We start from the raw sequence: 24,896 nt of genomic DNA, 5'->3' as shown, positions 1-24,896 counted from the left end.
TGTCACTAAATGATATATTGCTCATGCATGCCATGGGCATATGTGAAATGACACCCCAAAATAAATTCTGCTGCTTCTCCTGAGTACGGGGATACCACATATGTGGGACTTTTTGGGAGCCTAGCCGCGTACGGGGCCCCGAAAACCAAGCACCGCCTTCAGGCTTTCTAAGGGCGTAATTTTTTGAGTTCACTTCTCACTACCTATTACAGTTTTGAAGGCCATAAAATGCCAAGATGGCACAAAACCCACACAAATGACCCCATTTTAGAAAGTAGACACCCCAAGCTATTTGCTGAGAGGCATGTTGAGTCCATGGAATATTTTATATTTTGCCACAAGTTGCGGGAAAATTACAAACTTTTTTTTTTTTTCACAAAGTTGTCACTAAATGATATATTGCTCACGCATGCCATGGGCATATGTGAAATGACACCCCAAAATAAATTCTGCTGCTTCTCCTGAGTACGGGGATACCACATATGTGGGACTTTTTGGGAGCCTAGCCGCGTACGGGGCCCCAAAAACCAAGCACCGCCTTCAGGCTTTCTAAGGGCGTTACAGTTTTGAAGGCCATAAAATGCCAAGATGGCACAAACCCCCCCCCCCCAAATGACCCCATTTTAGAAAGTAGACACCCCTAAATTTAGGGGTACACTAGTGAGACTAGGTAATAAATGGCGGGTGCCCTGAAACTATAAAAAAATAACTAACCAACCAGCGTCACCTGTAACAGTTATATGGTGATCACTGGTGAAAGGGTTAACTAGGGGGCAATCAGGGGGCTTTATGCGGTAGTATATGGGGGTCCCTGGCGCTATAAAAAGCTGCGGCGAACCTAAATACCTACCTGCCTAACTAGCGTCACCTGTGACACTAATACAGCGATCAGAAAAACGATCGCTTATTAGGCTGGGTTCACACTGGAGCGATGCGGGAACGCCACGAATGCGCGGCGGGTTCCCGCATCGCATGCCTCCCGGCGGCAGTTCACACTGCCCTATGCGAACTGCTGGGAGTGTCAGTGAAATGTTAATGACACCCCCAGATCAGTTCGCATATCGCAGTGCGATCTGCAAACTTGGATCGCATGGTGTGAACACCCATGCGATCCGATTCTGCTGCGGACCAAAAAAAGGGTCCCGTGCGAGTTTGCGGCGGGTGCGGCGGGTGCGACACGAATTCAGCCATACTATCTGTATAGCTGAACTCGAATCGCACAGAGATCGGATGTGATTTGCACTGCAGTGCGGTGCGAATCACATCCGTTCTCATAAACCGCTGCAATGTGAACCCAGCCTTAGTGACACTGGCGACGGGGGGTGATCACGGGGTTAAACCTTTATTGGGGGGGTTAGGGGGGTACCTTAGAACTAAAGGGGGCTAACCCTAACTGCCCTAACAGTTATTAGTCACAAATGACACCTGCCGGGTGATCAGGGGGTTAAACCTTTATTAGGTAATAAATGGCGGGTGCCCTGAAACTATAAAAAAATAACTAACCAACCAGCGTCACCTGTAACAGTTATATGGTGATCACTGGTGAAAGGGTTAACTAGGGGGCAATCAGGGGGCTTTATGCGGTAGTATATGGGGGTCCCTAGCGCTATAAAAAGCTGCGGCGAACCTAAATACCTACCTGCCTAACTAGCGTCACCTGTGACACTAATACGGCGATCAGAAAAATGATCGCTTATTAGGCTGGGTTCACACTGGAGCGATGCGGAAACGCCGCGAATCCGCGGCGGGTTCCCGCATCGCATGCCTCCCGGCGGCAGTTCACACTGCCCTATGCGAACTGCTGGGAGTGTCAGTGAAATGTTACTGACACCCCCAGATCAGTTCGCATATCGCAGTGCGATCTGCAAACTCGGATCGCATGGTGTGAACACCCATGCGATCCGATTCTGCTGCGGGCCAAAAAAAGGGTCCCGTGCGAATTTGCGGCGGGTGCGGCGGGTGTGGCGGGTGCGGCGGGTGCGGCGAATGGCTGAACTCGAATCGCACAGAGATCGGATGTGATTTGCACTGCAGTGCGGTGCGAATCACATTCGTTCTCATAAACCGCTGCAATGTGAACCCAGCCTTAGTGACACTGGCGACGGGGGGTGATCACGGGGTTAAACCTTTATTGGGGGGGTTAGGGGGGTACATTAGAACTAAAGGGGGCTAACCCTAACTGCCCTAACAGTTATTACAGTCACAAATGACACCAATGCAAAAAAAAAAAAAAAAAAAAAAAATGACATTGGTGTCACTGTGACTGGGGGGGCAGGGGTAATTGGGGGGGTGATCGGGGGGTAAAGGGGGGGTGTGAGTGTGCCTGGCATGTTCTACTGTGTGTGGGATGTGTTGGTGCAACTCACTGATCCGCTCTCCTCCGTGTCGGAACGAAAAATACCGACACGGAGGAGAGAATACATCACTTCCTCTCCTGTGTTTACATTACAGGAGAGGAAGTGATGTCACCGGGGATTTCCATTCGTCGGGAGCGATCGCGAGGGGGTGGCCATGAATGAATGGCCGTCCCCTCGTCCGGGATCGCTCCCGAACGAAAACCGACCGCCGCAGGCACCGGGCGGGGGCCCGATCGGGCCCCCGACCCGCGGGAGGCAAATCACGTACATGTACGTGCTTATGCCTGCCCGTGCCATTCTGCCGACGTACATCGGCGTGAGGCGGTCGGCAAGTGGTTAAACACTCATCAAGGATTAATTGAAAGTCACGGAGCATGCACACTTTATTTTCATATATATGGACTGTTGCTGTTTAGTTTAATAACCTTATTGAGGACTGAGTGTAATATCACGGCGCACAAGCACTTTATTTATAGTGTTTATATGTTGATATGTTTTAGACATTTATGTTAAATAAATATATAGTGTTTAGGATTCATATATTTATATTAGTATCGTTTCCATATATATCAGTGCTGCACAGTCTGTTATATATAGTACGTTATCACAATCTGGGGAAGTGTGGGAAGTGAGGGCAACTGATTATAGTTATATCTTCTGTGTTTATTTTAAATTAAGTTATGCTTAGTGTGGTAGCTCAAAAGGCTTTACCCATTGCTGAAATTTAGGCCACATTCACATCTGTATGTGCATTTTACATGCATTTTTAGGTGCTCTGCCATTAGAATGTATGTTTTTATGAAAGTGCATTAAAGTCCTGCATGCTGCATCTTTTATGACCTTTCATAAAACAGGCATTCTAATTAATGTTTAATGGCAGCACACCTAAAAACGTGTGTAAAAAGCTCATAAAAACAGGATGCGGAAAATTCACCGCACAGATATGGTTAGGCAGAAATTCCCCATTACATCAGTGCCATGACTGCTGCCCTAGGTTTCCTGTTTCAGGGTGGCTCCTTTGTCTTGCAGCATATTATGCAGCCACCCTTACATTTAGTGACTAGAATTGTATGTGCCTACACTGTGTGCATTATGGGAAAAACACAGCCCCATAGCCTAAGATGGCAGGGCACCCCCCTGCTCATCCCTTTTCCAAGATAAAAGACTGTCTTGAAACCGCACTCTCCATTGTTAATTCTTTCACATGAAGATAGGAAGTTCAGGGAAGCAGAACTGAGCGAGCAAGAGCCAGCAACATTGAACGTTGTAAATGCTGGGAAAATACAAAAAGATGTCTGGGGAATGTTTATTTAGATTTTATTGTGTTCAATGTGTTAGGCTGAGGGTATTTATACTACTTCAGTGATGAGCTGCCAATACTTTCATAACAATTTCTTCACTCACTGTATAACCAAGGCTTTTGTTTGCAACAAGAAATAAGTACAAGAACCATATGTGAAATAGTAATTAGGTTTGGCTCCACTGCTTACTGCATCTGGAGAACTCAAGTTACTGCAATAAACATAATAAGCCAAGATGATCATAAACACTTTAGGAACATATATCCAGCCATGTACTGAATTGCCAGGAGATAAGAATCTTTCTTACATTTTTTTTTACATTAAAGGACTTTTTCTTTAATAAAAAGAATTATTAAGATCTGGTGCGTTCAGAGACATGGCTGACCACAAGCTAACATCTGTAGGCAGATTGTCAAATTTTGCTTTAAAGTACATAAGTATCAAAGAATGTACTGTATCTATTTTCAGTAGATGTTCTTTTTTATATTCTTTTATATTCAATGAATGAAAGAGTATAACCACATCTGTACACAATTGCTTTTAATGGGTTTTGCAAAAAGGTTAAGGCTCGTTCACGCTTTGAGTGGTGACCTGCATTTTTCCACACTGAATAAATGCAGGTCACCACTGGGGCACATAGAAAATCATTGTTTTATATGTGTCTCATTCATACCACAATACTTGTGTGACGTGCTGTGTGCCGTAGTGTGGAAAAATGCAGCATGTCTTCATTTTTCCAAACCACATTGGGTTGCACTGCATGTCACCCCACAGCAGTTCAGTGACATTAATGAAGTGTCACTATATGACACTTCAATTAAAGTTGAAAAAAAAAAAGCCATGTGATATGCTGCAACAGGCACTGCACAACTCCCAAAAGGAAATAAAAACAGAGGGTGCACCAGCCTTGCGCGTTACCTTTGCAACACTAAAATGTATTTATAGGTAAAATAACATACTCACAAACAAGTGGTACGGCTGACGTGTTTCGAGGGGTATCCCCTCTTCTTCAGAGCTAAGTTTGGTATGCAGATAGACGGCTCTTATAAAATGACTGGGATCAAGTGAATTGAATCATGTGCTCCGGACCCCTCCCTCATGTGGGAGGGCCAGTTCAATTAATTAAAGGGGTTGTAAACCCTTCTTTAAAAAAAAAAAAAAAAAAATGGCATACTTACCTCCACTGTGCAATTTGTTTTGCACATAGTGGCCCCCGAGCTACTTCTTCTGGGGTCCCTCAGCGGTGCTCCTGGCTCTTCCCTGCATTGCGTGTCCACGTTGGAGAAGTGCTTTCCTTGGTGGACACCCGTGCAGGCACATTCCTGAGTACCGCATCCGTGTCCATTCACACAGAATGCAGGACTCAGCGCCGTGTCATTGGATTTGATTGACAGCAGCGGGAGCCAATGGAGCTAGAGATGGTGTTCTCGTTCCCAGCCGGAGAAGGATCGGGGTCAGGTAAGTAAAATGGGGGCTCGGAGGGGCTGCAGCACCACAGAAGGGTTTTCACCTTAATCCATATAATGCATTAGGGGAAAAACCATGAGGGTTTAAATAAACATAATAGAAAATTAATCAAATATTTAAATTCCCCATTAGTGACATGAGCCACCAGACATCATATATACACACACTTCGAATTTATCCTCATATCTGTTTGCAATACATAAATCTGAATAAGATATGCACTAACCGGAGTGGACACCGATACTAGCCTATTTAGAAAACTCCTGCATTTTCCTGTGCAGGTTAGTGAGAATCTAGCCTTCGACATTTTGTCAAATGTAACAATTTACTTTGATAAATTACAAAATAATACTTATGCGCTGCCACCTATAAAGAAACTATAAATAAATAATAAATAACAACTTAAAGCTTCTGATTGTATCCCAATGTGTTACCACATCCAACAGAAATACCAACTCAAAACTTTGCTGCCCTGCTTACTAATTTCCTATAGATATAGAACCCATCCCAATAAATAAATAAAAATCATGGGGGGCGTGGCCTGGACATGGTGGTGTGAGGACATGTCTTCTATGAGCTCCGGACCTCCCCTGCCTATCCCGACACAGGGCCGACATCCGCCACCTGTTGCACCAGCATGCTAACAGTGAGAAAGTACAGGACCAGATTGTCAGCCTGAGCAGCCCATTCCCGCACCTCCCAGGGGGATATACAATATTATTTCCAGCACCCACACTGCACCTCTCTGGGCGACATTGTGGCGGCACCTCATGCTCTGGCCGGAGCACCCAGACCATGCCGGATACAGCTGCATCTCCTGCCTCCTCCTCCATCTCTGACTCCACCTAGAAGACCTGGAAGATAGAAGCCACAGAAACAACTTGCAGATGTGGGGACTACCAGAGGCTACAGGCACCGAAGACCTTCCAGCCAGGGTTGAGTGCCATCTTTCAAAAAGTCCTCAAATCCTCCCAGCTTATAGTAGCGTTGGACAGGGTCCATAGAGCCTCTGGTCCCCAGATCTAATGATCCTGAAAGGCCCAGGATGAGGTGTGTTACCTTCATCGCTACCGACAAAAATAACTTATCCTCCGTTCAGCCTGGGAAGCCGGTGAGATCGAATTTGAAGGTGCTCCATTACAATTCTCCCAGACCTGTCTAGGGCAATTCTTCAGCGCAGGGCCTGCTTCTTTTACCCTCTGTACCCCTGCTGACCTACTGGAACTATTTGCCTTCCTCCATGTGGAACCCATCCAGATTATTCTGCGCACGGGGGGTCACCCCTGCCTTCCGGGTACCCAGAGTTTCCCTCAAGCATGCCAGCAGAGACCCCGAAGGAGATCCTGTGCCCCCTCCGGAGAACAGTCTCGAGAATCCTAGATGGCGCTAATTCTATTGTGAGGTTAATTCTAGGCTAATTCTACTGTGAGCTACTGTGAGGTACGTGACTATGGGATTAATGGCAGACGTTCCTAGCAGTCAGTCACATACAGTTGGGATGGCTTGCTCTCTCCCTTACTTGCACTTTAGAGGACCGCTGTCCCCCCTTGGAGCTCTACAGGTGCGTACCCATATACCGCTCACAGACTGTGATACCTGAACTGATATGGCTGCGAGGTCTTTGTGCCTCAATTTCTTCCTCTGTTACACAATTCCCTTTTAGCAGTACACTCAGTGACTTCCTACCAGATTCTTCAACAAGGTCTTAGAGCCTTAATGTTTTCCTGCTAAAGGACTATACTGTTTTATTCATAGAATGTATATTGTTTACTATGTGCTGCAATGGGGCAGTGGAGACATTGCATGTACATATCTAAATCTGTCTGCCTTAATATTTAACATTTCCCTGCTTGTTATCCCCATGTTAGACTTCTTTCATGGGTCTGCTGCTGGGGGGCTGGAGTTCTTTACACATACAGCCTTTGTGTAAATTTATTTTTTATTTTTTGTCATTTTTCATTCACGTGTGACAAAAAAATTAAATATTCAATGGGCTCAACATGCAACAGCAATTTCCTTAGGGTGTCTACTTTCCAAAATGGGGTCATTTGGGGGGAGGGGGGTTGTACTGCCCTGCCCTTTTAGCACCTCAAGAAATGAGGCAGTTATAAACTAAAAGCTACGTAAATTCCAGAAAATGTACCCTAGTTTGTAGACGCTATAACTTTTGCGCAAACCAATAAATATACGCTTATTGCCTTTATTTTTTTACCAAAGACATGTGGCTCAATACATTTTGGCCTAAATGTATGACTAAAATTGAGGTTATTATTTTTTTTTTATAATAAAAAGTAGAAAATACCATTTAAATTTTTTTTTTTTTTCTGTTTATATTGCAAAAAATAAAAATAGCAGAGGCAATCAAATACCATCAAAAGAAAGCTCTATTTGTGGGAAAACAAGGATGCTAATTTTTCAGCAGTACATAGGGGTGGGTGTGGAGAATAGACTTACACTGTGTGTGAGAGCTGATTGGAGGAAAGGAACGAAAGAACATGCAGAGCTGTAGTATGAATAGACAAGCTCTCTGCTTATCTCCCTATAAGCTCCCTCCCCAACACAAATTTTCAGCTACTACTGTCTCATGTGTCTGAGAGCTTGTCAGAAGTGACTCATGCTGATAACAGAGGAACGGGGCACCAGAGAGAAACGGCACTTAGAGCTTTGGAGAGAAATAAGTAAACACTGTAGATATATGTGCTTAGTTCAACTTTCATGAACTGGGTTTATAACCACTTTAAGTACACCCATGTGAAAAGAGACCTTAGAAAAACATTAAAAATATGATCAAAATATTATGTTGATCATTCAAAAAAAATATATATATATTACCACCACGTTGGTTGCTAGAATAAAGGTATCACCAAAACTGAAAGTGAAAAAAAAAAAAAGTCTCATACCTTGGGTTGTCCCCAGAACAGGAAAATAATGAAAGTCTTTCAATGCGGACAATAGTTCTAGTGTAAGGTGACCAGATTTTTAAAATGAAATCCAGGGGACATATTTTATTTTTTACTAGCAATGGCAGAAATCACCGACTCATAGCGGGACTGCGATATTGCGGTGGACAAATGGGACACTAAGTGACACTTTTGACACTTTGTGGAAACCAGTGACATTAATACAGTGATCAGTGCTAAAAATATGTACTGTCACTGTACTAATGACACTGGCTGGGAAGGGGATAACATCTAGGGCAATCAATAGGTTAAATGTGTGCATAAACAAGTGTTTTCTCACTGTGGGGGAGGGGCTTTTACTAAGGGAAGACATAGATCCCTGTACCTGCTTTTCAGGAACACAGGATCAATGTCTTCCATACTTACAGAATGGCAAACTGCCTTGCTTATATAGGCAGACCACTAGGCGAGTCCGCCGGATCCGCTGATTGGCTCTGACACCCAGAAATGCAGGATCACGTATATAAGTGATCCTGCGCAGTGCGACTGCCCTGTAGCAGTAAATCTGCTATCAGGCGATCGGAAACTGGTTAAGATCATCAGCATTATGATAACTCACAAGCAGCGGGCACTCTATCATAGCTCTGGCTGGCTCTGTCACAGTGTGTCACATAACATGACTGCTGGGTGCTGATTTTGTTAACTTCTGACCAATAAGTACTGCTGACTGTGAGTTCTGATATCATCCTTTATGCCAGAGAGACAGACACAGTGCAATGTAGTCTATTCACAGACACCCCCAAAGCACACCTGTGTTAAAGCCTTGAAGGCACTGCCAGTCCCACAATTGGATCTGCTTCCCCTCTATTCCTGCTGCTGGACATCGTCAGCTGAGCTCAGCTGCCTCTCTCTCTGCGTCGCTGCCACCGCCACACGACTCACAGCCTCTCAGATCTCACTCTCCGGGCCCCGGCTACTACTGAGTGGGGAGCGGAGGAAAATGACTCTGCTGGGGAAGGCAAGGAGATAAGCAGGCAGGCGTCTGGCCAGGATTTGAGCCAAGGCAGAAGAACATGTGAGCGGAGCTGAATGGGCATGTCCCGAAAACTGAAGAAATAGTCCATCCGCTCCAACCAGCACATCATCATCAGAAAGGGACACAGATAATGGAAAAATTACGGCTCCCTAAGCTAATAGGAACGGTGGTGTTTAATTCAGATTTTTTTTTTTATTCTGCACTGACTGTCTTTGAAAATTGCCCCAGCTCCTGTTGAAGTCAAATTCGGGGACAAAACCGGAGACAGACTTGGTCCAGGGTCAGTGTCCTCAATCCGGGGACTGTCCCCTGAAACCGGGGACATCTGGTCACCCTATTCTAGTGACTGTGGTGACAATCAGAGATTCTCACACTTGGGAGGGTTTACTCTCACTTCCTGCTTTGGCTATGGGACAGGAAGTAAAGTAGGCTGCATTAAAACATGTAGGGGGGATACTGTGGGGAACATGCTGAAGGAGAGAGCAGAGTGAACAGAGAGATGACAGTCCTCTAATGTGCCTTTACTGTCCAATCAATGGACTCGGGATTGCAAGAGTACACCACTGTATCCCTACTACAATCTAAAACTGTAACAGAGAGGGTGATGTCATTCACCTGGCTATGCTATCTAAACTAGATGAATAGAAATACAAATCCTTTGCCAGATAGAACAGCTTCCTTATATGTATGCTATGTGTGTATTTATCTGTTTGGAGTTCATATGTAAACTAGAAAGGCAATTGGGTTGATTAACTAAACTTTGTAAAGTGATTGTTTACTGATCCTAGTAAATAAGGTAAAGCTGTGTTCACTCCAGTCATCCCTCATCCAAATAAATTTCCCTTGCCCGTGACTGTGTAAACAAATTGCACACAGCTTTGCCTTATTTACTAAGCTCAGTGAAAATTCACTTGGCAAAAGAAGCATTGGATATTCCCTAAGAAAATCAACTTTAACCACTTCAGCCACGGAAGGATTTGCCCACTTCATGACCAGGCAATTTTTTGCGATACGGCAATTGCGCAGTAGTGCAACGCTGTACCCAAATAAAATTGATGTCCTTTTTTTCCCAATAATATATCTTTCTTTTGGTGGTATTTGATCACCTCTGCGCTTTTTATTTTTTGCATTATAAACAAAAAAAGAACAACAATTTTGGAAAAAAAAAAATGTAAACAAACGAATTTCGTCATCAATTTAGGCCTATACAGTATCTCACAAAAGTGAGTACACCCCTCACATTTTTGTAAATATTTTATTATATCTTTTCATGTGACACTGAAGAAATGACACTTTGCTACAATGCAATTATAGTAGTGAGTGTACAGCTTGTATAACAGTGTAAATTTGATATTCCCTCAAAATAACGCAACACACAGCAGTTAAAAAATGTGAGTACACCCCTAAGTGAAAATGTCCAAATTGGGCCCAATTAGCCATTTTCCCTCCCCGATGTCATGTGACTCATTAGTGTTACAAGGTCTCAAGCATGTTACATTTGGCGTTATTGCTCTTACTCTCTTGTACGGCACCTCATGGCAAAGAACTCTCTGAGGATCTAAAAAAAGAATTGTTGTTCTACATAAAGATGGCCTAGGCCAGGGAACTGCAATTAGCGGACCTCCAGCTGTTGCAAAACTACAAGTCCCATCATGCCTCTGCCTCTGGATGTCATGCTTGTGGCTGTCAGAGTCTTGCTATGCCTCATGAGACTTGTAGTTCTGCAACAGCTGGAGGTCCGCTAATTGCAAATCCCTGGCCTAGGCCATTGATCATCAACCCTGTCCTCAGAGCCCACTAACAGGCCAGGTTTTATGTATTACCTTTGGGAGATGCAGACTAGAATACTGCAATCACTGAGCAGCAAATTATATCACCTTTGATGTATTTCAGTTATCTTGCAAACCTGGCCTGTTAGGGGGCCCTGAGGACAAGGTTGATGACCACTGGCCTAGGCTATAAGAAGATTGCCAAGTACCTGAAACTAAGCTGCAGCATGGTGGCCAAGACCATACAGCGGTTTAACAGGACAAGTTCCACTCAGAACAGGCCTCGCCATGGTCGACCAAACAAGTTGAGTGCACATGCTCAGCGTCATATCCAGAGGTTGTCTTTGGGAAATGGACGTATGAGTGCTGCCAGCACTGCTGCAGAGGTTAAAGGGGTGGGGGTCAGCCAGTCAGTGCTCAGACCATACACCGCACACTGCATCAAATTGGTCTTCATTGCTGTCATCCCAGAAGGGAGCCTCTTCTAAAGATGATGCACAAGAAAGCCTGCAAACGGTTTGCTGAAGACAAGCAGTCTAAGGGCATGGATTACTGGAACCATGTTCTGTGGTCTGATAAGACCAAGAAAAACTTATTTGGTTCAGATGGTGTCAAGCATGTGTGGCAGCAAGCAGGTGAGGAGTACAAAGACAAGTGTGTCTTGCCTACAGTCAAGCATAGTGGTGACAGTGTCATGGTCTGGGGCTGCATGAGTGCTGCCGACACTGGGGAGCAGTTCATTGAGGGAACCATGAATGCCAACATGTACTGTGACATACCAAAACAGAGCATGATCCCTTAACTTCGGAGACTGGGCTGCAGGGCAGTATTCCAACAAGATAACGACCCTAAACACACCTCCAAGACAACCACCGCCTTGCTAAAGAAGCTGAGGGTAAAAGTGATGAGCTGAACAAGCATGTCTGCAGACCTAAACCCTATTGAGCATCTGTGAGGCAACCTCAAACAGAAGGTGGAGGAGCGCAAGGTCTCTAACATCCACCAGCTCTGTCATGTCATCATGGAGCAGTGGAAGAGGACTCCAGTGGCAGCCCTGTTGAACTCCATGCCCAAGAGAGTTAAAGCAGTGCTGGAAAATAATGGCGGCCACACAAAATATTGAGACTTTTGTCCCAATTTGAACATTTTTACTTAGGGTTGTACTCACTTTTGTTGCTAGTGGTTTAGACATTAATGGCTGTATGAGTTATTTTAAGGGACCAGCAAATTTACACTGTTATACAAGCTGCACACGCACATTTACATTGTAGCAAAGCATCATTTCTTCAGTGTTGTCACATGAAAAGATGTAATAAAATATTTGCAAAAATGTGAGGGGTGTACTCACTTTTGTGAGACTCTGTATGTATTCTGCTACATATTTTTGGTAAAAAAAAATCCCAATAAGCTTATTGATTGGTTTGGGCAAAAGTTATCAAGTCTATAAAATAGGGGATAGATTTATGGCATGTTTATTTATTTATTTTTTTACTAGTAATGGCGGCGATCAGTGATTTTTTAGCGGGACTGCGACATTGCGGAGGACAGATTGGACATCTGACGGACGTTTTTGACACTTTTTTGGGGACCAGTAACATACTGTATAATCAGTACTAAAAATATGCACTGTTATTTTACTAATGACACTGGCAGGGAAGGGGTCAACATCAAGGGCGATGAAGGGGTTAACTGTGTTCCCTCACTGTGTGTTCCAACTGTATGGGGGAAGGGCTCACTGGGACAACACACAGATCCATTTTCCTGCATTGTAGAAAGACCTGATCCGTGCGATCTCCTCTGTCAGAACAGAGATTTGCCTTGTTTACACAGGCAGATCCCCGTTTTATTACTGCAGGGAACGATCGTGGGTGGCCGGTGGACATAGATTGGCTCTCCCACTGGCCAATGGGAGGGAGCGCACACAAAAGCGAGTTCACAAGCCAATGTAGACCTACTGTGATTTGCGCAGCAGAGCCACCTTGCTGCAGTATAACTGGGGCGGGTGGTCGGCAAGTGGTTAACCACTTTCAGACCGGACCATTTTGCTGGTAAATGACCAGAGGTCTTTTTACAATTTGGCACTGCGCTGCTTTAACTGGTAATTGCGCGGTCATGCAATGTTGTACCCAAACAAAATTTGCGTCCTTTTCTTCCCACAAATAGAGCTTTCTTTTGATGGTATTTGATTGCCTCTGCGATTTTTATTTTTTGCGATATAAATGGAAAAAGACCGCAAATTTTGAAAAAAAATGATATTTTCTACTTTTTGTTATTAGAAAAATCCAATAAATTCAATTTTAGTCATACATTTAGGCCAAAATGTATTCAGCCACATGTCTTTGGTAAAAAAAAAGTCAATAACTGTATATTTATTGGTTTGCGCAAAAGTTGTCACATCTACAAACTAAGGTACGTTTTCTGGAATTTACGCAGCTTTTAGTTTACGACTGCCTATCTCAGTTCTTGAGGTGCTAAAATGGCAGGGCAGTACAAAACCCCCCCAAATGACCCCATTTTGGAAAGTAGACCCCCTAAGGAAATTGATAAGTGGCATGTTGAGCCCATCGAATATTTTATTTTTTTGCCTCAAGCGATTGAATAATGACAAAAAAATAATTTTTTTTTTTTTTTTACACAAAGTTGTCACTAAATGATATATTGCTCACACATGCTATGGGCATATGTGAAATGACACCCCAAAATAAATTCTGCTGCTTCTCCTGAGTACGGGGATACCACACGTGTGGGATTTTTTGGGAGCCTAGCCGCGTACGGGGCCCCGAAAGCCAAGAACCGCCTTCAGGTTTTCTAAGGGCGTAAATATTTGACTTCACTCCTCACTACCTATTACAGTTTTGAAGGCCATAAAATGCCAAGATGGCACAAAACCCCCACAAATGACCCCATTTTAGAAAGTAGACACCCCAAGCTATTTGCTGAGAGGCATTTTGAGTCCATGGAATATTTTATATTTTGCCACAAGTTGCGGGAAAATTACAAACTTTAATTTTTTTTAATTTTTTTTTCACAAAGTTGTCACTAAATGATATATTGCTCACACATGCTATGGGCATATGTGAAATGACACCCCAAAATAAATTCTGCTGCTTCTCCTGAGTACGGGGATACCACATATGTGGGACTTTTTGGGAGCCTAGCCACGTACGGGGCCCCGAAAACCAAGAACCGCCTTCAGGTTTTCTAAGGGCGTAAATATTTGACTTCACTCCTCACTACCTATTACAGTTTTGAAGGCCATAAAATGCCAAGATGGCACAAAACCCCCACAAATGACCCCATTTTAGAAAGTAGACACCCCAAGCTATTTGCTGAGAGGCATGTTGAGTCCATGGAATATTTTATATTTTGCCACAAGTTGCGGGAAAATTACAAACTTTTTTTTTTTTTTTCACAAAGTTGTCACTAAATGATATATTGCTCACGCATGCCATGGGCATATGTGAAATGACACCCCAAAATAAATTCTGCTGCTTCTCCTGAGTACGGGGATACCACATATGTGGGACTTTTTGGGAGCCTAGCCGCGTACGGGGCCCCGAAAACCAAGCACCGCCTTCAGGCTTTCTAAGGGCGTTACAGTTTTGAAGGCCATAAAATGCCAAGATGGCACAAACCCCCCCCCCAAATGACCCCATTTTGGAAAGTAGACACCCCTAAATTTAGGGGTACACTAGTGAGACTAGGTAATAAATGGCGGGTGCCCTGAAACTATAAAAAAAATAACTAACCAACCAGCGTCACCTGTAACAGTTATATGGTGATCACTGGTGAAAGGGTTAACTAGGGGGCAATCAGGGGGCTTTATGCGGTAGTATATGGGGTCCCTGGCGCTATAAAAAGCTGCGGCGAACCTAAATACCTACCTGCCTAACTAGCGTCACCTGTGACACTAATACAGTGATCAGAAAAACGATCGCTTATTAGGCTGGGTTCACACTGGAGCGATGTGGGAACGCCACGAATGCGCGGCGGGTTCCCGCATCACATGCCTCCCGGCGGCAGTTCACACTGCCCTATGCGAACTGCTGGGAGTGTCAGTGAAATGTTAATGACACCCCCAGATCAGTTCGCATATCGCAGTGCGATCTGCAAACTCGGATCGCATGGTGTGAACACCCATGCGATCCGATTCTGCTGCGGACCAAAAAAAAGGGTCCCGTGCGAGTTTGCGGCGGGTGCGGCGGGTGCGACACGAATTCAGCCATACTATCTGTATGGCTGAACTCGAATCGCACAGAGATCGGATGTGATTTGCACTGCAGTGCGGTGCGAATCACATCCGTTCTCATAAACCGCTGCAATGTGAACCCAGCCTTAGTGACACTGGCGACGGGGGGTGATCACGGGGTTAAACCTTTATTGGGGGGGTTAGAGGGGTACCTTAGAACTAAAGGAGGCTAACCCTAACTGCCCTAACAGTTATTACAGTGACAAATGACACCCGCCGGGTGATCAGGGGGTTAAACCTTTATTAGGTAATAAATGGCGGGTGCCCTGAAACTATAAAAAAATAACTAACCAACCAGCGTCACCTGTAACAGTTATATGGTGATCACTGGTGAAAGGGTTAACTAGGGGGCAATCAGGGGGCTTTATGCGGTAGTATATGGGGGTCCCTGGCGCTATAAAAAGTTGCGACGAACCTAAATACCTACCTGCCTAACTAGCGTCACCTGTGACACTAATACAGCGATCAGAAAAATGATCGCTTATTAGGCTGGGTTCACACTGGAGCGATGCGGGAACGCCACGAATCCGCGGCGGGTTCCCGCATCGCATGCCTCCCGGCGGCAGTTCACACTGCCCTATGCGAACTGCTGGGAGTGTCAGTGAAATAATGACACCCCCAGATCAGTTCGCATATCGCAGTGCGATCTGCAAACTCGGATCGCATGGTGTGAACACCCATGCGATCCGATTCTGCTGCGGACCAAAAAAAGGGTCCCGTGCGAGTTTGCGGCGGGTGCGGTGGGTGCGACACGAATTCAGCCATACTATCTGTATGGCTGAACTCGAATCGCACAGAGATCGGATGTGATTTGCACTGCAGTGCGGTGCGAATCACATCCGTTCTCAAACCGCTGCAATGTGAACCCAGCCTTAGTGACACTGGCGACGGGGGGTGATCACGGGGTTAAACCTTTATTGGGGGGGTTATGGGGGTACATTAGAACTAAAGGGGGCTAACCCTAACTGCCCTAACAGTTATTACAGTCACAAATGACACCAATGCAAAAAAAAAAAAAAAATGCAATTGGTGTCACTGTGACTGGGGGGGCAGGGGTAATTGGGGGGGGTGATCGGGGGGTAAAGGGGGGGTGTGAGTGTGCCTGGCATGTTCTACTGTATGTGTGGTGTGTTGGTGCAACTCACCGAACCTCTCTCCTCGGTGCCGGAACGAAAAATACCGACACGGAGGAGAGAATACATCACTTCCTCTCCTGTGTTTACATTACAGGAGAGGAAGTGATGTCACGGAGGATTTCCATTCGTCGAGAGCGATCGCGAGGGGGTGGCCATGAATGAATGGCCGCCCCCTCATCCCGGATCGCTCTCGAAGGAATGCCGACCGCCGCAGGCACCGGGGGGGGGGCCCGATCGGGCCCCCCACCCGCGGGCAGGCAGGGACTTATATATACGCCCATATGCCTGCCCGTGCCATTCTGCCGACGTATATCGTCGTGCGGCGGTCGGCAAGTGGTTAAAGAGCAATTCCACCCCCTACCCCAAAAAAAAAAAATTGAGGTAATGTAAATGTAAATTTGTAGCTGCTGACTTTTAATATTAGGACACTTACTTGTCCAGGGTTATTGAGATGTTCGCATCCAAAGCCAATTTTTGGATTGGCTCTCAGGTGCTGCTTGCACCATTCAAGGTAAAGAAAACTGGCAGCGAAGCCTTTTCAGCTTCACAGCTGGTTCTCTACTGTGCATGCGCGAAGCGCACTGTGCTTTCTAACTGTCCTGGCGGCGGGGAAGGAGGGGCAAACTTCTAAGGGATGGCGCCGCAGTGCTTTTTCCCAGAAGTGGAATAGGGTACCTGTCAAAAACAAGGTGCCAAGTGTCATATGTGGCACCAAAGGGGGGGAGGAAGCATATAAGCGGAGGTTCCACTTTCGGGTGGAACTCCACTTTAACTTGTGAGCTGCTAATTCTCCAAGTCCTAATAGCCAGTTCTGGTCACACTGGCTACTGAGTGAATTGTTTTGTAATTGGGCAAAGCAGCTGCCAGTGACCCGCAGGCTGGAGGGGTGATGTCGTGATGTTCAGATTACTGGAATATATACCAGATAAAGAGATTGGTTTCTTCTTATGACAATTATGCTAAATTTAGATGTGTAGCTATTATTGATATTATTGATGCACCTTGGAAAAGTGATCTGCGGAGATATGATTTTCATAAACGGGGGATTTTCGCGACGGGGGTATAATTTTTCCAACAGGATATATGCATACCCCATCTGGCTATCTTTGCAGTTAAGGGCGCAGTTGGGCAAAACAGTTGCTAAGTGATCAGCACTTCCACCTAGAAGCACTAGGGTTGTTGGTTCAAATCCCAACCATGGCACTACCTGGCTATAACAATGTTTTCACATAGAACTTAAAAAAGACAATATTATTTTGATCCAGAATAATCCCAAATGGGATCTGTTAAAAAAAATATATAAAAAGGTCATGCTCTGTCAATGGTAGTATCTCATTACAGAATTGGCTGTTATATGGTCTAGATCTAAGCACTTACCACGCATTCTCCTCTGGCACAGACACTGTATGGATCTTTATAGCTGCAGCGGGTACCATCATGAACCACCTGATTCATGAATACCACATCTCCTGTTTCCTTGGACTGGCATATGAGTTCACACTTCTGAGCATCTGCAATGAAAACAAGATTGCAGTAAAGTTTTGATGGTGGATATAACACTTCATTTAAGATAACTGAACTACCTACATCTCCTCACTGGCCTTATTTTTAGAGGGTGGATACAAACTATCAATGCTGTCTATACATCCTACCTAAAATAATTATATTGTGCTATATCCTGTGCTGAAGAAATTATTCCTTAAGGTTACATTCTCATGCCTGCACAGGGTTAGCCCTTGGTGAGAATCAGTACATTCTTGCCGGGGGTACTAAACGCTGCATGAAAATACTTTGAGCAAACAGCAGTAGCTGTCAGCGGCTGCTAACCAACCCTGGTCAGAGACAGTATGCAGTCTGAGATTCTGCAGAGTTCTGGTCACACACAAATGGGCCGCAGCTAGTTTGTAGGTGGCCATAGCACAGAGTGATGCTGTGTCCTCTATGCATTCCTACCTGCCTGTGTGAATGTAGCATAACACAAACCACTTGCCGACTGCCCCATAGCAGATTTACTACTACAGGGCGGCGGCACTGCGCAGCGCAGGATCTCGTGTATATATACGTGATCCTGCACTGGGTATCGGGCAGGAGTGCGCACTGTCGGCGGCTCGCTTCCCTTGTAATTTTACACAGCAGGAGCTGATCAGTGTGTCCCGCGGACTCCATGTTAACCGCCACCTGCTGACTGTTCCGTACACAGGCAGAATGGCAGTTTGTCTGTGTAAACAAGGCAGAGTACCGTTCTGTCAGTAAAGAAGGCATGGATACTGTGTTTCTGCAAAGCACCGATCCATGTCTTCCACTAGTAAAAACACCACCCCCACTAAACTGAATAATTATATAGGCACACAGTTAACCCTTTGATCGCCCCTGATGTTAACTCCTTCCCAGCCAGTGTCATTAGTACAGTGACAGTGCATAGTTTTAGCACTGATCTCTGTATTAGTGTCACTGGTCCACAAAAAGTGTCAAAAGCATTAGTTAGGTGTCAGGTGTCTGATTTGTCTGCTGCAATATTGCAGTCTCGCTATAAGTCACTGATCGCCGCCATTACTAGTAAAAAAATAAAAATAAATTCCATAAATTTATCCCATAGTTTGTAGACACTATAATGTTTGTGCAAACCAAACAATATACGCTAATTGTTTTTTTTTATTTACCAAAAATATGTAGCAAAATATGTATTGGCCTAAATTTATGAAGAAATTCGATTTTTTTACATTTGTTATTGGACATGTTTAATAGCAGAAAGTAAAATATATATATATATATATATATTTTTTCAAAATTGTCAATGGTTTTTTGTTTATAGCACAAAAAATAAATACAGCAGAGGTGATCAAATACCACCAAAAGACAGCTCTATTTAGAGGAAAAAAAATATTTGGGTACAGTGTCGCATGACCACGCAATTGTCAGTTGAAGTAACAGTGCTATATCGCAAAAAATGGCCTGGTCATTAAGGGGGTAAATTTTCCAGAACTGAAGTGGTTAAGAAGAGACTTTTTCAGAACATTTAATACCATTCATGATTACCCTAGTAGTACTCTGCACAGAATATACTAAAGCAGAATTCTTCAAAAGTGACCCAAGAGTTTTCAACACCACAATTTTAGGAGGACATGGTACGAACTGGCACAGGGGAAAGTGGGACCTGGCTCCATAGTTCAGGTGATAGTAAAGTATTGGTTTATCATAATAAAGGTGGTGATTTTTTTTTTTCATTTTGGATAGAGTAGAGAAGGATTTTTCATGTGTTCTACTGTGATTTCCTTTCATTCCTATCCTGTACACAGACCAGAATGTTAGAAAATTTCTTCACAGTAAGGCCGCGTACACACGGGCGGATTGTCTGCCCAACTAAGTTCGTCAGACAATCCGACAGACAGTCCGTTCAACTTTTGAATGAACGGACTTGACCACACACGATGAGCAGACAGTCCGCCGAAAGCTTGCGCGATGACGTGTATGGCACGTACGACGGGACTAGAAATTCGACGTCCAATACACTGCAATGCAACCTTCGGCGTGTAAATCCTTTCTGAGCATGTGCCATACTTCGTCCGTCCAACTTGCCTACACACGAGCGGACTGTCCGCTGAAACCAAGTTTGGACGGACAAAATTACGGAAATTCCGAAAGACTTAGTCCGTCAGACTGTCCGCTGAAAAAGTCCGCTGAAGCCCACACACGAGCGGATTGTCGGCTGAAACACGGTTCAGCGGACTAAGTTGGGCAGACAATCCGCCCGTGTGTACGCGGCCTAAGTAAAATTCAGTCTTATGCCACGTACACACGATCAGACTTTCCCAAGGGAAATGTTGGATGTGAGGTTGTTGTCGGAAATTCCAACCATGTGTAGGCTCCATCAAACATTTGCTGTTGGAATTTCCGCCCACAAATGTTTGAGAGCAGGTTCTCAAATTTTCAGCCAACTTAACTTTCTTGGCGGAAAGTCCGATCATGTGTACACAAGTCCGGGGCACAAAAGTTCACGCATGCTCGGAATCAAGCAGAACAGCCGCACTGGCTATTGAACTTCCTTTTTCTCAGCTCGTCGTACGTCTTGTACGTCACCGCGTTCTCATGTTCGAAATTTTGGGCCATTATTTGTGTGACCATGTGTATGCAAGACAAGTTTGAGCCAACATCCTTTGAACAAAAATCCATGGTTTTGTTGGCGGAAAGTCCAATTGTGTGTACGCGACAATAGACTGTTGTCACCAGAAATATCCCTAAGTAATTTTTGGAGATTGGATACAGCTTAAGACCAGGGCCGTCTTTGAAGCAGGGCAAAAGGGGCAGCTGCCCAGGGCCCTGTCATTGTTGTGGGGCCCAAAGCAGCTGCTTCATACTTGCCAACTATCCCAGTTTACATTCCCTTGTCCCTTGAAGTTTTAGTCCTGTGCTGATGCTGCTCAGCTCTGCCCTATTGTTGTGTACAGATGACTCACCTGCAGACCTGTGTTTACATGTAAATACTGGCATTCATATGTAAATAGCAGTCACATGCATATGTAAATAGCTGAGGCAAACGGCATTGATATGTAAATAAAGGCAGCATTCATAGGTATATCATGCCCCCCCTGCAGTGAGGAGAAGATGTGCTGTAACCAGTGAGCAGTATTACTGTACAGTAATCTCTAGCAGCCAATCAACAAGCAGAAATGTGCTGTAACCTCTAGAAACTAATCAGTGAGCCTTAAGGAGTGCTGTAACCTCTAGCAACCAGTCAATAAGCAGTAATGATATGCTGTAACCTCTGGCAACCAATCGCAATTGCTGCCTGATCTGATACAGTAAACTGATTTTAAGTCTAGCTGCTATTTATTGTATGTCTCAGAGAAGGTGGAAAGGGAAATTGCATGGGGGGAGGGGGGCCCTAAGAAAATGTTTGCACAGGGTCCAATCAATATTAAAGACGGCCCTGCTTAAGACTGAACTGAAGGTCTAATGAACGCTAGGTTGCGCGCTTGCATATTCTTCCCAGGCTCTTCCATGTCTTTGTCTATTTTGATGCGGGATGATGTCACTCCTGCACATGTGCTGGATTGCAGTCATCCTGGCACACTGGTACTGTGCTGGAATGAAACCTGAGCTGCAAATGCCCAACTCAGTGCACGTTCCACAAAGGAATGCAAACATGAGATCTTGCATGTCTCTTCTGCAATAAAAAGCCTGTCTGCAATTACATTTACATTTATTTCCACTATAAGGCAAGTGTTTATTGTATAGGGGAAGTTTTAGGGTGGTGTGGGTTAAAAAAGGAAGGATAAGGTCAGGTGTAAGGGCAAGGATAAGTGTTAGGGATATGTGATAGTTGGGGGAATATGGATGATTACATTTAAATTCACATTTAGGTTTTAACGAATGTTTAACAAAACTCTGTTACATGTGAGCACCACACAATATTTAGAATTGTACTGAATAGATATTGCTGTTAAAACAGAACTTGAAGCACTCTCACCATCATGATGCTCATAGGGAAGCCAAGTGTGCTTGGTATTCTGGTAAGTATAGTATGAGTTACGTTGTGAACATTGCTGAGCACGGAAATCTTCAAATGGTCCTCTGCATTCTTCATTGTTACACATCTGATATTCATAGGTGGGACCAGGACAATCTCGACCACCATAAGCTGGACTGCAGAACATAAAAATAACAAATAAATGATGCTGGACAAACAAAGCAGGCAGCTGATTTCACCGTCCAATACACAAAGGCTACAACTGGAAATGGAAACGTACAAATACAGAGGTTGATTTACTAAAACTGGAGAGTGCAGAAACCGGAACAGCTCTGCATAGAAACCAATCAGCTTCTAGTTTGTTTTTTTGTCAAAGCTTAAAGGAGAAGTCCAGCCTGAGCTTTTTAGGCTGGGCTTCTCCTCTGGGTCACAGAAGTGCAATTCGTTTTGCACTACTGTGACCCATTTTCAGCAGAGAGCAGTCTGAAGTCTTCTCTCCGCTGAGGTCACTGCCACCAGTCAAGACAGCGCGTCATCTCGACTTCCCAAGTCTGGATCCGCCAGCTGCCTTAATTTTGGCAGTCTCAGCGAGCCACTAAGATGGGCGCTCCCCGCCCCTCCACAATTCATCGCTCCTATGAGCGTGGAGGAGCAGAGAGGAGAGAAGCTGACTGACAGTCAGCAACTCTCCTCTTGGGATGTGTGAAAACCGAGCCATCTGCGATGTTCGCTGGCTCTGTTCTCAGTGCAGAGACACTGGGGGACAGATGCAGCATCAGTCTGATGCTGCATCCATATAGGTAAGTATAAATAAAAAAAAAACATACCTTCCTTTTAATTAAACAAACTGAAGTTAGAAGCTGATTGACTACCATGCACCAGAGTTTACACATTTTTAGTAAATCAACCCCACTGTATGTTACACCTGGTGTTCGTAATGTTTTCACAGAGCATTTAGGACTTCCATCCAGAAATTGATATTACAATGAAGCAGACTATTCCATCTTCCACAAGTCAAAAGCACTATTTCTCACAGCTTAGTGCTAATGGAATCGGTTCATTCAAGTTATTTTCTAGGAATTTTCCAACTATGGATATGTACCTTTCCTGTTTAAAAAGTGGCACCTTTACTGTCTGGTCCTAAAGTGTGTGCAAAAGTGTAAGCTAAAAATGTTTTATTTTGTTTTTGATAGAGTGCTGAAGAGTTGACTCTGTCAGTCCCGTTCATTGTTGTACAACCCCTGCGTGGGTAATTAGCTGTCTTGTTACTTTCACGTGCAACAATAAAATTTATTGTACCGGGGCGTGACCGGAAGTCGACCCGGATGGCAGCCTAAGTCTCCTGCTCTCCCACCAGCCTCAGCTATATCGCACCAAAGGGGAGAATCCAGCTCCATCCGATGGGGAAATCTAGGGCCACACGGTCCTCCAGCTCCAGGGGACCTCCCGCACCGTCGCTGGGCACTGCCACGGACCTCCGGTCCTTCTTTTCCACAACGGAGCTCCCGACCGCCGGGCCTCCCAAAATGGCGCCGGCGGCCGCAGCCGCGCCGGCGCGGGCTCCTTCTCCAGCCCGCAGGGCCCATCCGCACATCCAGCACGGACCGAGAGATCGAGGACCACCGCAGATGACGTCCCCGGGCCCGGAGGCCTTCGGTGCGGTGAGTCAAACCCCGGTCCCGCCCGCCTCCGAGGCCGCCCAGCTAGGCCTGCGGCCTACCACGCCGCCGCCAGGGCACAAGACCAGGCCCTCCCTGGGACCCTCTCTAACCCCATGCTGCACAGCACCGCAGTCCCCCCACCGCACGTCCGCGGCTTTAGACGCCGGCGAGGAGTTTCTGAGCGGGACTGGACAGATCAGGGAGGGGGGTGGACTAGGCCTGGGGCCCTCTGGCAGTAGGTCCCCCCCACCTCCGGACACTCAGTGCTCACTGGCCTTGCCCAGGCTGCTCCGGACGCCCCCGGACTCCAGTGCTGGGTCCGAGGGGTCCCCCCTCTCTTTTGCAGCCGAGGACTTTCCTGCCCTCCCCCCCCCTGAGGAGCCCCTGATCTGGGCGTACCGGGGGCCCGGGGGAATGGACGGACCCCTGCTGAACCATGACTCGGGGTCGCCCCCACCTAAGTCCCAGAGGCTGGGCACCTCGGGGCACCCCTCCCCCACACGTGATTGCGGGGAACGACCAGGGATGACGGCTTATCCGGGGGGGTCCGCAGCCCTTCCACCCCAGGATACCAGGGGACGACACCAGCCACCTCCCTTGGCCTGTGCTTCAGAGTGGCCGGGGGTCTGGGATTCCCTCCCTGAGCATGCCCCCCCCTCACGTACTGCAGGCCCCGCGGACCCTAGACCACTGTCGCCACGTCATCACACAGACCGGGACGACCCGGGAGACATGACCACAACACCACCGTATCCTCAGTGGCAACAATACTTACAAGCGATCCCTACTAAAGAGGATTTTAAACAACTGATTGAAGATGTCAAATCCACGTGTCGGGCGGAAATACAAACGCTCCACTCGGGCCTTAAGCACCTTGCGGACAGGGTGGAGATGGCTGAAGAGGAGATACAAGAAACCAAAATTGCGGTCCACAAAACCCAAACGCAAGGGGCTGAACACCACTTGCTCCTGAGAGATATGCAGCGCCATGTGGAGGATTTGGACAATAGGGGGCGCCGGCACAACATCAGAGTACGTGGGGTTCCGGAGTCGGAGGGCCCAGAGGACGCTCAGATTATCTTGCAGGAGCTATTCAACACTCTCCTCGGAGAACCCCCCACTAAATTTATTGAGATGGACAGAGCTCATAGGGCCCTACGCCCCAAAAATGCTACTTCTGGCCCCAGGGACTTTATTTGCAGAGTCAACTCATTCCACCTCAAGGAGGATATCCTGCGACAAGCCCGTTTAGCCCGTGAGGTGTCTTTCCGGAACCACCCAGTGCAACTCTTCCCGGACCTCTCCTGGATTACGCTGCAAAAACGTAGACTTCTCCAACCCTTGCTCCGTACCCTGCAAGAAGCCCAGATCCAGTACCGCTGGGGTTTTCCATTTAGCCTCACTGCCAAACATCAGGGTAAATCGGCCTCCCTGAGATACCCTGAAGATCTGCCGACTTTTTGCGAGGACCTGGGCATCCGCCCACCCAGGCTTCCCGATTGGGACCTCATCGCTACTCAACCCACCCCTCCGACGCTGTGGCAAAAGGTCCC

At 45.9% G+C, this 24,896-nt stretch overlaps 1 protein-coding gene and 1 long non-coding RNA gene across 4 annotated transcripts in view; one reads left to right on the top strand and one right to left on the bottom strand.

Moving 5' to 3' along the window:
• Positions 1-24,896, bottom strand: part of ADAMTS14 (ADAM metallopeptidase with thrombospondin type 1 motif 14) — a 308,575-nt gene that overhangs the window by 89,743 nt on the left and 193,936 nt on the right. For all 3 annotated transcript variants that reach the window (XM_077454435.1, XM_077454434.1, XM_077454436.1), the window contains exons 12-13: positions 21,683-21,858; positions 17,593-17,726 (exon numbers count right to left, since the gene is read on the bottom strand). In XM_077454435.1, the coding sequence (XP_077310561.1) occupies positions 17,593-17,726; positions 21,683-21,858 (310 nt within the window). The remainder of the gene's footprint in view (positions 1-17,592; positions 17,727-21,682; positions 21,859-24,896) is intronic.
• The window catches only part of LOC143930276 (uncharacterized), a 52,970-nt gene that overhangs the window by 20,785 nt on the left and 7,289 nt on the right, over positions 1-24,896 (top strand). The gene's annotated exons all lie outside the window — the stretch shown is intronic.

Source organism: Lithobates pipiens, unplaced genomic scaffold (assembly GCF_037356315.1).
Source record: "Lithobates pipiens isolate NorthernLeopardFrog02 unplaced genomic scaffold, aLitPip1_a1.2 Scaffold_25, whole genome shotgun sequence".
Taxonomy (NCBI): domain Eukaryota; kingdom Metazoa; phylum Chordata; class Amphibia; order Anura; family Ranidae; genus Lithobates; species Lithobates pipiens.
The sequence above is the reverse complement of the archived record's forward strand: the minus strand, read 5'-3'. Positions and strand labels throughout refer to the sequence as shown.